This window comes from Camelus ferus, chromosome 23, assembly GCF_009834535.1.
Source record: "Camelus ferus isolate YT-003-E chromosome 23, BCGSAC_Cfer_1.0, whole genome shotgun sequence".
Classification (NCBI taxonomy): domain Eukaryota; kingdom Metazoa; phylum Chordata; class Mammalia; order Artiodactyla; family Camelidae; genus Camelus; species Camelus ferus.
In genome coordinates, this window is record NC_045718.1 from 12,461,640 (window position 1) to 12,475,077 (window position 13,438).

General features: G+C 61.4%; 1 protein-coding gene across 2 annotated transcripts in view; it reads left to right on the top strand.

Annotated features, from left to right (window-relative positions):
* PKP1 (plakophilin 1) overlaps positions 1-13,438 on the top strand; it is a 40,852-nt gene that overhangs the window by 17,286 nt on the left and 10,128 nt on the right. Inside the window, exons 1-5 of one of the 2 annotated variants that reach the window (XM_032466877.1) lie at positions 6,351-6,498; positions 7,139-7,533; positions 10,017-10,161; positions 11,120-11,327; positions 12,207-12,384. In XM_032466877.1, coding sequence (XP_032322768.1) covers positions 7,199-7,533; positions 10,017-10,161; positions 11,120-11,327; positions 12,207-12,384 — 866 coding nt within the window. In that variant the 5' untranslated portion in view covers positions 6,351-6,498; positions 7,139-7,198. Of the gene's footprint in view, positions 1-6,350; positions 6,499-7,138; positions 7,534-10,016; positions 10,162-11,119; positions 11,328-12,206; positions 12,385-13,438 lie in introns of those variants that run through there. The other variant, XM_032466876.1, reaches the window with a different exon arrangement.

Genomic DNA, 13,438 nt, shown 5'->3' on the forward strand with positions numbered 1-13,438 from the left:
GGGAACTTTGTATCACTAATTCAAGAGGAAAATAAAGTAGTTCCCTTCGCCACAAGTGAAGGCCTGTTATAACTTAAAGTCAATAATGCCAAATAGAACGAAAACGGATCATTGTTTAATTCCAAATGGATACGACGTTTTTTCCTTTCTGCTCCGAAAGGGAGGTGGGCAAGTGGTAAAGAACTACCCCAGCCCCAGCCTAGACCTTCCCCCCGTGGTGATCAAAGTGGGGAAAAAAGAGCTTTCCACGAGCTGCCGCGCTGCCCGCCGCCGGGCCCCTCAGTGCCCTTCGAGCCCCGCACGGCCGCGGCACAGCGTGCCCGGCACTCAGGGAGACTGCGTCGCACACTCATGGGGGGTCATTTCCCCAGAGCTGTCCAGCAGGTCAGGTAGAGCCGAGGGCCACTGAGGAAGGCGGCCAGGGGGAGCCCCCTCCTCTCACCGGTGACTGCCACGTGCCGGCCAAAGACCTTTTTGAATGGAGCATTTAGAGATGCTTTTGGCTGAGGCCTGTCCTAACCCAGGGCAGTGGGGTGCCGCGCTCTGCAGGGTTGCTCCTGGAGCGGCTGGGAGGACACCCCAGGCTCTCCCAGTCTCCCTGCCACCTTTAGCAGCTCTTGGGGGCCCACAGAGCTGGGGGAAGGGCAGGGTGCTGGAGAGAGCTGGGGAGCTCAGGGCCGGCGCTTCTCCCCTCTGACCACCCCCGAGGCTGGGAGCAAGCGGCCCAGCTTCTGAGGCCCCAGGAAGCTCAGCGAGACTTGGCTGATTCCAGGAGACTCCAGACTCCGCGTCACCCCTTCTGACGTGACCTCCCGATTTCTCAGCCTAACTTGTGTGTATTTCCAGCGGGTGTGGTGGAAGGGATAGCGAGCTGTCACTCTTCCACCCCCTCCCTCCCGTGGGCCGGGCCGGGACAACCAGCATGATCACAAGGCTGCCTTGCCGTCCCTTGGGACAGAGGGCCTTCCAGCCCAGCTCAGCCGTGTCACACAGCTGGCAGCACATTCTTCTTCAGTGTCTCCGAGGACATCCCACTGTCAGCCGAAGAGGAGGGGCAGGCACCTCCTCTGTCTAGAGCCCTGAGGAGGGGATTTTCTAGGAGTCAAGGCCAGTGAGTAGCCAAAGGTGCTGGGGGAGGTCCTGCAGAGCACCCCCAGACATAGAGGCTTTTGGCCACCTCACTCAGGTCACCCGACTCTGGTGGCCAAGTGGCAGAGGACAGACACCGGGAGAGGCTGGAGGCCTGAGTCCTGGCTCAGGGTCTACCCCATCTTAGCCATGTGGCCTTGGCCCAGCCTCAAGGTCCCTGAGCTTAATAGATGCTCTCAGAGAGCACACGGGTGCTGCTGTCCGTCCTGGCACCTCGCTGGCCACGCGGGAGTTAGGGGTGCTGTGAGGCTCCACCAAGAAGATGAATGAGGAAGCTCTTTGCAAACTGTAAAGTGCCATACCTGCTGCAGTGTCCTTAGGATAAGCTCAAGGCACTTCCAAAGACCTTCCCCCCGCCCCCGAGTCCACTACCAGCGAAGGGACGTGTCCCCCTCACAGCAGGTGTGCGTACAGGAGTGTGTGTGCACGTGTGCGTGTGCAAGGCTCATCCTCCAAGGGGGGAGTCTGTCACCAAGCCCTGCAGGGTCCAGCCAACCTGCCCTCCCTCTGTGAAGTCCCTGCTGTCTGCTTAGCGGGGGCAGTGTCTCCAAGGAGCTCTATTTTGGGCCAAGGAAGCATCTCCCCTTGGGACACTCCCACCTCGCAGCCTCTGACCCTCCTGGGAAGCACCTCCTGGCTCAGTGTGCGGGGGCAGCTCAGGGAGCCAGCACCCCTCCAACCTCCTGCACACGGTGGGGCGCCTGCACAGTGGGGCCTCCCTGACCTTCCGGGAAGCTGGCACCTCGTCCGAGGCTCCGGGAGTTACTTCCCACTGAGACCTAGGAAGGGCTGTCACTTTCCCGCGCTGGCATGAGCCGTCTCTGGGACGGAGGGGCCGGCCTCTGGATCGAAGGCCAGAGTTGAGTTCGAAAGTGACAACGGAGCCTGAGGCTCCTGCAGGGCAGAGCTGAGCCCCAGGCTCGTCTGAGCCCAGAGAGGGTGGCTGGGTCTCGGGGGTCCTGTGCCTCCCGGGCCTGTTGCCCCTACCGTGACGACACCTGCCAGGGGGCCTTCCCCAAGTGAAGCCGAGATGCCCCCGTGTGACGCCTGCGATCCTGGCCCCCCAAGCCCGCCCTGGGGGTCGGGAGCTGAGAATAACCCAAGTCCTGGGTGTGTGAAAAGCCAGTTTCTCCCACAATTTAGCAATGAAGCAGGGAGCAGGCCGTGGAGGCAGGGCTGGGAGCTGGAGATGGGTGCTGTTGTGTTTTGGACATCACGTGTCGCGGGGCACAACACTCGGCGAGGTGCTGGGGCGCACAAGTGTGCTTTGCACCGCCCCGCCCCCCAGTCACCAGGGGCCGTGGCGGGCCTGACCCTCGCACCGGCCTGGAGCCTGGAGCCCAGGAAAGCAAGATGCTTCGCTGGGGAGAGCAGCGCCTTCGTGCAAGACCCACGGGCTGCAGCCTGGGGTGTGACAGGCTCTCTTCTACTTGAGCGTCACTGTCCCGATACGTCACGAGACTTCAGAATTACCCACAGTTCTTACTCCTGCCCTGGTCACTGTCAGCTCAGTCCCCACCTTCCAAGGTTACGAGGGACACCAGTCATTATCAGCCAGATCTCTGGTGAAGTCCCTGCCCTTAGAAGGGATGTCAGAACTTCCTCTTTTTTTCACATTTGAGAGACTCAGATGAGAAAAGATGCCCCACACCTGGCATCAAGCTGTTTCAGGTTTTGGCGGTGCCTCTCCTGAGCCTGGTCACCCATCAGCCGTTGTCCTTCGGTTCCAAACTGGGGGCCCCTTGTCAGTGGGCACTGCTAGTCTCAGGGTGCTGGTGGCAGGATCACGGCGGGCAGCTCCCTGCCCTTAGGGGCTGCCCTGCGGGAGCACAGCCACCACGCTGCCCCCGGACCCAGATGGCAGGGCTTCTGAGCAGCGGGGCTGCTCTGTCCTCCCTACTCTGCACAAAGCCATGTGCCAAGGAAGGAAGGGAGGGCCAGCGGGTGGGACCCTACTCCTGGCCACAGAGGGCGTGTGCCCAGGGGGGCAGGGACGGCACTCCCCTGCCCGGGTCCCACCTTTGGTGACTCAGGCCGGTGGCTCCCACGCTGACACAACTGCTGAGTAAGCAGCCACCCCTCCCTGGGGGACCCCCGCCCTGCGCTGAGTGCCGGGAGGGGACCTGTGCCCTCCAGACCCCCAGGGATGGTGGGGCGGAGCCACCACAACTCATGGGAAGGCCCCCCACCACCCGTGACTGGCCCAAGGCCGCACTCCTGGGAGGATGAAAATTACTGTCTGTCTGCTGCCCCAGCCCTGGCTGGAGGCGGGTGGGGGTCGGGGCGAGGGAGGGAAATGGTGAATGGGGTCTGTTCCCAAGGTGTCTCCAATCCTGGTCCTTTCTCAGAGACTCCTCCCTGGCCACGAGGCACAGGGACCCCAGGGAGTGCCCGTGTGCTCGCTCTCACGGGAGCACAGCAGGAGTGATGCTGCCACTCTTGGCTGGGCGCGCCTGGGCAGGGCGGGGCCGGGCGTGTCCTGCCTGGAGCTGGTCTGGCTGGCCCCACCTGCCAGGCAGAAGCTGGGTTTCCAAGTGGGCTAATGGCCGGACAGACACTCTTTTCATCTTGGCCTGCCCAGCACGCTTCTGGCTCCTGGCGGCTGTAGACCGAGTGGTGCTCGCGGGGGAGGCCGACTGTAGTCAGCTCTTTGAGGCCCCGAGCCTCGGTCCTCTGCTGCTGTCCTCTGGCCTAGTCACCCCTAGGACGCGGCTTCCTCGCCTGAGAAGGAGAGGGTAGACCTCTGAGGACTTCCTGATTTAGGAGGAACAGGAAGAGCCGATGTGCTGGGGAGCATTCAGTGGGGGGCAGAACTCCACACTTCTCCAAGAAGGAAGGAAAAAGGGAAGAAAATGGGTCACAGGACCTAAGTCATTAGCAGAAGAGGCTGGGTTCGGGGAGGCACCCAAGTCGCTTCTAGGTGCAGAAGCGTGTCTTGGTAGACACACCGCCCAGGCTTCCCCAGAGCCGTCCAGGCTGCCGTCTGGCCGAGGGGTCAGCTCTGCTCCCAGGAGATCAAGTGTCTAGCCTCCAGAATGTTCTGAGCCGTGGACCATCCCACCTGAGGCTGGAGTTTCCCAGGGAAGCACTAGGGAACCAGACAACGGGGCGAGTGTGAGTGGCTCACTGTCCTTTGTATCCAAAGCAGAGGGCGCTGCCAACAGATCACTGTCTGAGTGCGGGGGTGGGCCTGGGAGACCCGGCCTGGCTGCCCTGTGGCCGCGTGCCGGCCCCGCTCTCCGTCCAGTCTGTGGGGCGTTCTCACAGGTCACAATGACTATGAGGTGTGACCGGTGTGACTGGTGTGACTGGGGCACCCAACATCCCGCAGTGCTTGGTGCATCCAGAACAATAAAGGATTGTCCTGCCCCAAATGCTGACAGCGCCCGCGCGAGAAAGCACCGTGCCGTTTCGTCACACAGCCATCCGGGCGTCCAGGCTCCTCTGTTTTTCTGACACCTGTGGAGGCTGTCCTGCGGCCGCAGGGCCACAGCAGCCTGGGCTCCAGACGCCGGCGTGCACCCCTCTCCCCAGCTGCCTGGGTTCATCCGCCTCGTGTGCCAACCTGGCGGGCCCTTTGGGAAGTTCCGGGGACAGCCAGCCTGTCCCCCTCTGAGCATCAGAGGGACACAGCGGTTCCTCCTGGACAAACATTTCATCACAGCTGTGCTGAGTGCCAAACATCCACGCACTGAATTCTCCCAGCAGCCCTGTGCCCTGGGCTCAGTGATGCTGCTTTGCAGATGAAGAGACTGAGGCACAGGTGGCCAAGGCGGCCATCGGGCAGATGATGTGGCCAGAGCTCAACCCAGGCCGTCTGGCTCCAGCGTCTGTGTTCATGCCCCCAAGTCTCCCTCTGCTGGTCAAGTCTCAGCCCAGTGGGCCCGCGATGTCCCCGCCTTTTCAGGCAGATGGAAGGAAAGGGACAGAGTTCCCAGGCCATCTGCACCGGAGTGCTGGCCCAAGCCTTGGAGGGGAGCCCAGGCCCCCTTGGCACTAGGAGAGGCAGCCTGGCTGAGAGGGAGCTTTGCTCCGGCTTGTCAAAGTGACAGAAAAGTGTCATGAAGGTGGGAGCGTCATCCACAGCAGTCCTCGGCCACCGCCAGCAGCAATATCACCGGAGCTGGGTGGGGTGATGACACTGGGGTGTGGCAGATGAAGGGCTGAGACATGCAACCCACAGGGGCTCTGGCTTCTCCCCCATGACAGCGCCGCAGCGCAGCCAGCGTCCTGTCCCCTGTGGGCAGCCCCCGCTCTGAGACGCAGCAAGGCGGCCTGCTGGCCCTTCCCATGGGAGTGCGTCTGCACTGGGTCTGGGCTGGGGGAACGTTTGGATTCTCCATCGGGCGCCTGAGGTGAGGACCAGGAGTGTCACTTACTGAGAGTTCCTGTTGCATTTCCATTTAAGGCTCCTGGGAGCCCGCTGCTGGGAGAGCTCAGCCTTCCCTCCAAGGTGCTGCCTCCCCCTCCTCCCACAGACACAGGGGAGGGGGCGTGGCCACGGCCTCCAGCCTTGGGGCCAATTGCCAGGAGCCCGCATGGTGCCTGCTGCAGACTGGTGCTCAGGGAGCAGCCCTTCTCCTCCAGCCTCTGCCCTGACCCCACACACCAGTTCCCTTCGGGGTTGGTTGGTTTGACCCAGTTTGAGGAAGAAAACCGTGCCTGCCTGAGTGCACAGCTGCGTGTGAGGGCGGAGTTGACCAGAGCACCATGGCCAAGGCTAACGGCGGCTTCTGAGTTTTGGAGGTCGTTACTGACGGAAGCCAGACCCCAAGGTGGTTTCCTGCTCTGAAGTCTCTCCCTGCGGAGAGGGAAGGTGGTCCTGCCAAGGGCAGACCCCTCCCCAGCCTTGGTGGCCAGATGTGGTGTGGAGGGTAATCACCCAGCTGCCCAGGGACCTTCCCCGTGCGTTGGTGTGCACACACATTCGCGGGGTGGGGCGGGCGGGCGGGCTCTGGGCTGCTGGACTTGGCCCCATCTCATCCTGGCAGAGCCAAGCCCCAAGTCGGCACCTGTGTGGAGGCTTTCTCAGGCTGTGTGTTGATCCTCTGGTGTCAGGACAAGTCAGAGCAGGCAGGCCCAGCGCCCGGGAGCTCCTCTGGCAGCCCCTTGCCCAGCTCTGTTAGGACCACACCCCCCCAGGTCTCTGGCTTTGTGGGCCCCTCCCAGGGCGGCTGACTCTCCCATGCAGGGCCCTAGGGGCCCTCACTGTTATACCTTCTCCTGTTGGATGGGGCCCCTGCCCAGCTTCTCCCCACTGCCGGCCTGACAGCACAGCCCGGGAGGCCGCCCTGCAGCCCACCGCAGCCCTGGGCCACCTCTGCCTGTGCAGAAGGCCCAGGGAGACGGGTATGTTCCCCCTTTGGCCTCCAGGGGTCCCCGGGGAGTGCCTGTTGCCATTTATTTCCTGCCCTGACAGAGGGGAGGCAAGATGAGGGGTTTAGCAGAAAAATAACAGTGGAAGAGTGTCCTGGCCAGAGGAGAAGTTTCCCTGTGCCGAGCACAGGCAGCCAAGGAGGTCGGGAGCTGCTGAGGTCTGGGAAGGGCACAGGGCGGCCGGGCCGGGGCCTGGGGACTCGGGCTGAGGGCCCGTCTCCTCCCTGGGCCTGATGCCCTCCTGGCCTGGGCCCAGGTGGGGCCTCCTCGGTGGCTGTCCAGCTTCTTTGATGACGTCCCACAGGAAGACATTTCTTCCACCTGACAGCTCAGTCCTGCCGACCTGCACTGCACTCTGAGAGTTTTTCATTGCGGTATATATACATTACATGACCCCGTTTTTTAAAAGTGATGGTCAGGTCTGCTAGGTTGCTTTCCTAATCTGTAACGGTCACACCTGCAGCTTGAACAGTGCTAGATGGGATGCTGGCTAAGGCTCCCCCCCCCCAAACATTCTGGGATTCTAGGGCCATTATCAGGGGCGTGGGGCGGGCCGGCTGGACCTGGATCCCAGGTTGGACCCCCCACTGAGCCTCTCTCCTTCCCCCACCAGATCTACAATGGGACTCTCAAGCAGGAGGCTGACAGCAGGCGGTTCAGCTCCTACAGCCAGATGGAGAGCTGGGGCCGGCACCACCCCCGGGGCGGCTGGCCAGCCCCTGGCGCGGGCAGCGACATCTGCTTCATGGAGAAGATCAAAGCCAGCCGCAGCGAGCCCGACCTCTACTGCGACCCCCGGGGCACCCTGCGCAAGGGCACTTTGGGCAGCAAGGTCCACAAGGCCACCCAGAACCGCTACAGCTTCTACAGCAGCTGCAGCGGCCAGAAGGTAGCCAGGAAGTTCCCGGCGCGCCCGCCCTCCTGCACCTCCAGGCAGGACCCGGGGAGCATCCCGCCTGCCTCCTGCCACAAGGACCTGTCCTTCAGCCACTCGCGGGCCAGCTCCAAGTGAGTGCCGCTGGGCTGGGGCCCCGGGCCGGGCCGTGGGGGGCAGGCCGTCCGCCAGAGGAGTTCTCAGCGTGGACGGGAGGCAGAGCCCAGAGGCTGAAACAGACGTGCCGAGGGTGTGGGCGTCACAGGGTCACACGGTGTGGACACGGGGAGGGGAGTTAGAGGCTGGCTAGGCTGGTGGTTCCCAAAGCGTGTTCCTCTGACCAGCAGCACCAGCGTCCACGGGGAACTTGTGAGAGATGCCCACTGTCGGCCCCTCCCAGACCTTCGGCTCAGAGACCCCTGGATAGGCCGGCAGTGTGTGTGGTAACTTGGGCCCGAGTGTGACGATCCCCAAGCTTGGGCATGTGAGCCTGTCCCCACATCTAAAAATGCAAAGAAGTGTGCCCTGGGGTCGACAGTGAGAAAGGGACCCTGTCCCATCTCACAGGACAAAGGACCCAGTGCCGGGAGTGGGACCGCAGGAGACGAAGTGCGGGTCCTGCAGACAGCTGTGGGTGCAGGGTACCTCAGGGACAGCCATGAGGTCTCAAGGGTTGCAGGGCCTGCCCTCCAGGGCTCAGAGCCCCATGACCCTCGGAGCTGTTCTCTGTAACCACCGTGTGTTCTGTTATTCATTTATCTGATATTTGTTGAGCATGTAGTGTGCTGCAGGGTCCGTGGTCAGTGCAGGGAGGCAGCCATGCGCAGAACGGCCCAGGGCCGCCCTGAAGCTGCAGGATTACCCACCTGCGGAGCCCAGAAGCGCTGCAGTCTTCACCTCTAACCCTCACCGTCCCTCCAGGCTGGACCCGGAGGAGAAGCGGGCACAGATGTTAGGTACCTTGCCCGAGGCCACACAGCTGGCATTACACCCTGTGCTCTCCCCTGCTCACCACACTGTCTTGATGAGCAGAGCCATTGCAAAGCCGGACCTCTCCTAGCTGTTCCAAGGCCATAAAGTGCATTTAGGGTGATCTGGAGAAGGACTGAGAAGCTCTGTGCCTTAGAGACTGACCAAGGCAGCACCTGGCCCTGGCTCATTGCCCCAGACTGGGGACCCAAGAGGACAGGGCTGGGTGAGCCGTGGAAGGGAATGCGTGACAGGCCATCCGGAGGTGATGTTTGACTGGCAGATGGCTGGGTGACATTCTCTCAGTGCAGGCGGGGGGACTACATGAAAGATCGGAGAGCTCTGCCCCAGGGGTGACTTCTCCAGAAATGGAGTCGGGCGCCTGCAATGGCAGGGCAGGAGGCTGGTACGAACGAGGAATGGGCTCCCTCTGGAAAGGCTGGGAAGATTCCTAGGAGGGTGGGGCTGGGTGCCAGGAAGGGGCTGTCCTTTCCAGCCACCACCACCACCCCGCCCCCCCCCCCCCCCGTCTCTGTGTGAACCGGACACAGACTAGATGGGGAACAGCCTGCAGTCTGCACCACGGGGTCGGAGGGGCTCCTGGCAGAGAGGTGTCCTTTCCCTGGGAAGGTTCGCAGCAGCGGGACTTCAGTGAGGGGAAGGGACACAGGCCCCCTCAGCACTGGCCAGGATACAGTGATGTCAGCAGTCTTGCGGGAGCAGAGCTGCGTTAGGGCGGAGCGAGCAGGACGCAGCAGAGCCAGACTTTTGGGGTAGAGCCGGGTTGTTCCGGTTTTGTGGCTCAGAAAAGGTTGATTATCGGCCATTTCATATGGTTCAACCTAACATATGACCTGGATATCAGTCTAAGCAGTTTGAACTTAAACTTGCGTATAGAGAAGCTGTTGATGGGGACAATGCAGGAAGCAGGGCTTCAGGACTGCTAACCTGGGGAAAGGGCGTAACATTTTGGACGAAAGCCCGTGGAGAGGACAGCCAGTTGTGGGAGTCTCCTGCTGTAGTCCCGATAAGAGTGATCACAGTCAGAAAGAAAGCAGTGGCCATGAGGATGGGAAAAGAACCAAGCACGATAATTTTTGTGTTAGAAGAATTAGCTAGACTCTTGGAAAAGGAGGCAGGAGGGAGAGATGGATGCATGGATGGATGGATGGGTGGGTGGAGGGAGGGATGGACAGATAGATGGAGGGAGGGGGTGAAAATGGACAGATGGCAGATGGATGGATGGATGGACATGGATAGATGGATGGAGGGAAGATGGATGGATGAATGGATGGACATAGATAGATGGTTGGAAGGAATGGGTGGAGGGAAGATGGAAGGATGGATGGATGATGGGTGGATGAAAGGACGCACAGACAGATGCTTGGAGGGAGGGAGGGAAGATGGATAATAGTGGTGGTAGATGATGGGTGGACATGAACAGGTGGACAGGCCCACAGCCATTCTCTTCCATTTTCCCAGGACCAGGCACAGAGAGATGGTAGAGTAGATGGGCCTGGGGCTGCCTCCTTCTGGCTCTCAGAAGGCAGGCTAGGCTGCGGCACCTCAGTATGAAAGGGGGATTCCGAACCCCCACACCAGGGCTCCCAGTTCACGCTGCAACCCTCCCGCACCGCCCGACCCACAGGATCTGCAGTGAGGACATTGAGTGCAGTGGGCTGACCATCCCCAAGGCCGTGCAGTACCTGAGCTCCCAGGAGGAGAAGTGCCAGGCCATCGGAGCCTATTACATCCAGCACACCTGCTTCCAGGACGAGTCTGCCAAGCAGCAGGTAGGTGGCTGTGTGCAGCCTGCGCCCCTGGGGCCTGGGCGGGGCAGCCTGACCCTGTGTTAGAGCTGGTGGGGCGCTGACGGTTGGCTCCTTTGGCTGCTTCCCCCCTTGCCCAGCTGCCTGGGGCTGGGAGAGATCAGCGCGGGCATCTTGCCCCTCTGTGGAGAGCAGAGCTCCCTGGCCGAGGGGACATCACTCAGTAGTGTTTCCTACATTGGTCGTGGAAGAGGCTCTTTGGTGACAGCCCTGAGTCCAGCAGAAGCCCCTTGTCAGATTCCACTAGTGACCGGGACTACTTCCTACCCTTCAACTTCCTCCCAAACCCCTTTTCTGTCTGTCTGTCTGTCTGTGTGTGTCTGTCACGCTGTCTGTCTCTCTCTGTCTCTGTCTGTGTCCCGAGCGTGGCTGGCAGAGAGGACACCGGAGGACTCTGTGGTCAGCGCAGGGGTGTGGAACCAGAAATGTGATTCTCAGAGTGTGCAGGGTCCTCTGCATCAAGTCCCTGCCAGAGGAAAAGTGCTCCCAGAGAGGGCCTCCCTGACGTCTGACCTGCCCTAGGATTTAATTTTTTTTAATTTTCTTCCACGGGGAGGTAATTGGGTATTGGTTATTTATTTTAATGGAGGTACTGGGGATGGAACCCAGGACCTCGTGCGTGCTAAGCACAAGCTCTACCGCTGAGCGGTACCCTGCCCCCAGTCCGAGGATTCTGAAGAGCATTTGTACGCATGTTCCCGTCTGGTCCTCATCCCACGCTCCAGAGGAGAGCAGGGCTCAGGTGTCGGGGAGCTGGCTCTGAATCCCCGCCTCGGCCCCTGCTCCGATGGTTGCCATCGCTCCGCACTGCTCATTTACGTCGGTCGTCTGGATGTCTGGGAACCGAAAGTGGCCCTCCCGGTCTGCGTAGCAGTGCTCCGAGCAGAGCGTCGCAGCCCGGCCTCACCGCCTGTCCCCACAGGTCTATCAGCTGGGCGGCATCTGCAAGCTGGTGGACCTCCTCCGCAGCCCCAACCAGAATGTGCAGCAGGCGGCAGCCGGCGCCCTGCGCAACCTGGTGTTCCGGAGCCCGGCCAACAAGCTGGAGACCCGGAGGCAGAACGGGATCCGCGAGGCCGTCAGCCTCCTGAGGAGGACCGGGAGCACCGAGATCCAGAAGCAGCTGACAGGTGGGGAGCCCCAGCCACGGGGAGTCGGGGGGTTGGGGGGGCAGGAGCCAGACCGCTGGCCGAGGGAGCCCCGTGGGCCTGGGGCTGGCCAGGTTAGCGGTGTCCAGTTGGTGACCCTGGGTGTTGTGCCAGGTCCTTCTGAGGCTAGAGGGCAAGGGTGGACCTGGACTCATCAGACCCTGGGATTTGCAGGTGAAGAGGAGAGAGTACGGTGGGTGTGGGCAGGGCTCACAGGTCTTAAGCACCTACCCTGTGTCCAAAAACATGCTGGCAAGCACTCAGGATGGGGGCACAGGAGACAGAAGTCACTGGGAAGACCTTGAACTGGACGGGGAGGCTGAGGCCAGGAACAGAGTAACAGTACCTTAGGGATGACTTTCAGGTGGAAAGCAGGACGTCAGAAGATTCTGAGTGCTGGAATTTATATTCAAACCCTGATCAATCGAATGTTTTGATTGAGAGGGAGAGGGTGTATATGTATGTTTAGTCTACAGATGCCATTTATTTCCAGATTTATGGAGGTCAGCACTTTTGTCCCACCACCAACGCTGAGTTTTATTCATACATTCAGTGGTAGAGCTGTGTGCTTAGCATGCACGAGGTCCTGGGTTCAATCCCCAGTACCTCTACTAAAATAAACAAATAGATAAATAAACCTAATTATGCCCCTCAAAAAAACCCAAAAAACAAAAAAGAACCCAAATGCTTTTTGCACAGTTTTGACCTGCCTAGAGAACTCCGGACGCTGCGCCCTCAAACAGCCTGAAGTCTAGTTGAGACGAGGGGCCGGTCAGACCACAGACTAGGGCGCGAGGCGTGTTTGGCCCAAGTTGGGGGTACTTGGTCCGGTCTCCTGAACCTGGCGGCCCCCATCTGCAGGGCTGCTCTGGAACCTGTCCTCTGCGGACGAGCTGAAGGAGGAGCTGGTCGCCGAAGCCCTGCCGGTCCTGGCCGACCGTGTCATCATCCCCTTCTCTGGCTGGTGTGACGGCAACAGCAACCTGGCCCGGGAGGCCGTGGACCCCGAGGTCTTCTTCAACGCCACGGGCTGCTTGAGGTGGGGGCAGAGGGCGGCCCTTCTCAGCCAAGGTTCAGCCAAGGCTCAGCCAGGCAGGGGGCTCTCACCTGCCTGGCCTCGCGGTGGACTCCCAGACAGCCCAGCGTTCCTAACTTCCCTGGGACTGGATAAGGCTCAGGACCCCACAACCCCCTCTGAGGAGGAGCCCAAGAGTGGGAACGCTTGGATCTGAATATCCAAACTCCCATCACCCATCTCCATCCACGTGCATCCACCCAACCACCCCCTGCCCCACCCCACGAGGAAGGCATTTCTTGTGCTACTCGAAGAGCGTTCTTTTAGATACATGTCTCCTCACTGGCTCCCAGTGAGTCACCTCCCAGCTGCGGCGCTGACACCAGCTGCCACGTTCCTTGGCGTAGAGATGTTACTGCTTTGCCCAGAGTTTCCTGAGTTCTGCCCCTGGGTGTGGCAAAGGCGCTGGCGGCTGCCGTCAGAGGGACCTGGGTGTGCTTCCTTCTGGAGGGAGGTCTGCGGGCTGGGGGGGCGGGCGGGTCTGGAGGTGGAGCCCAGGAACAAACCCCCTGAGGGTCACGCCTTGCTCTAGCAGGGCTTTGTCGCCCCCAGCTCCTGGGAGCCCCAGAACCAGGGCACAGCAGGCACGTGCTCCTCTCTGCCCGCCCCCGGGAGCCCCTGCAGGGAGCGAGAGGCTGGGGAGGTGGAAAGGTACTCAAGCACTTGGTGGGGCAGCAGCCGCTGCACCCCACCTCCACCAGCGGAGGGGGCCCGGTCTGCTGGGGAGTGAGCCCACCAGGCGCAGAGCAGCTTCCACGGGGATGGGCAGAAACCCTGGCTCTGGTCCCCTGCCCGGCAGCCCACAGAGCTCCTGCTGCCCCCCAGGAAGAGACGGGGCAGGCGGAGCTTCCAGCCCCCATTCAGCAAGTGCCCGTGAGGGCAGGTGTGTGCCCCGGGCTGCCAGCTACCCTGGAGCTGTGGACACATAAAAGTTGCGGGCCTGGGACCCCAGTGGGCAGGGAGAAGGGTGGGAGAGCGAGTTCCCACGAGGCCCCCTCCCGCCTCTGCCGGGCCTGAG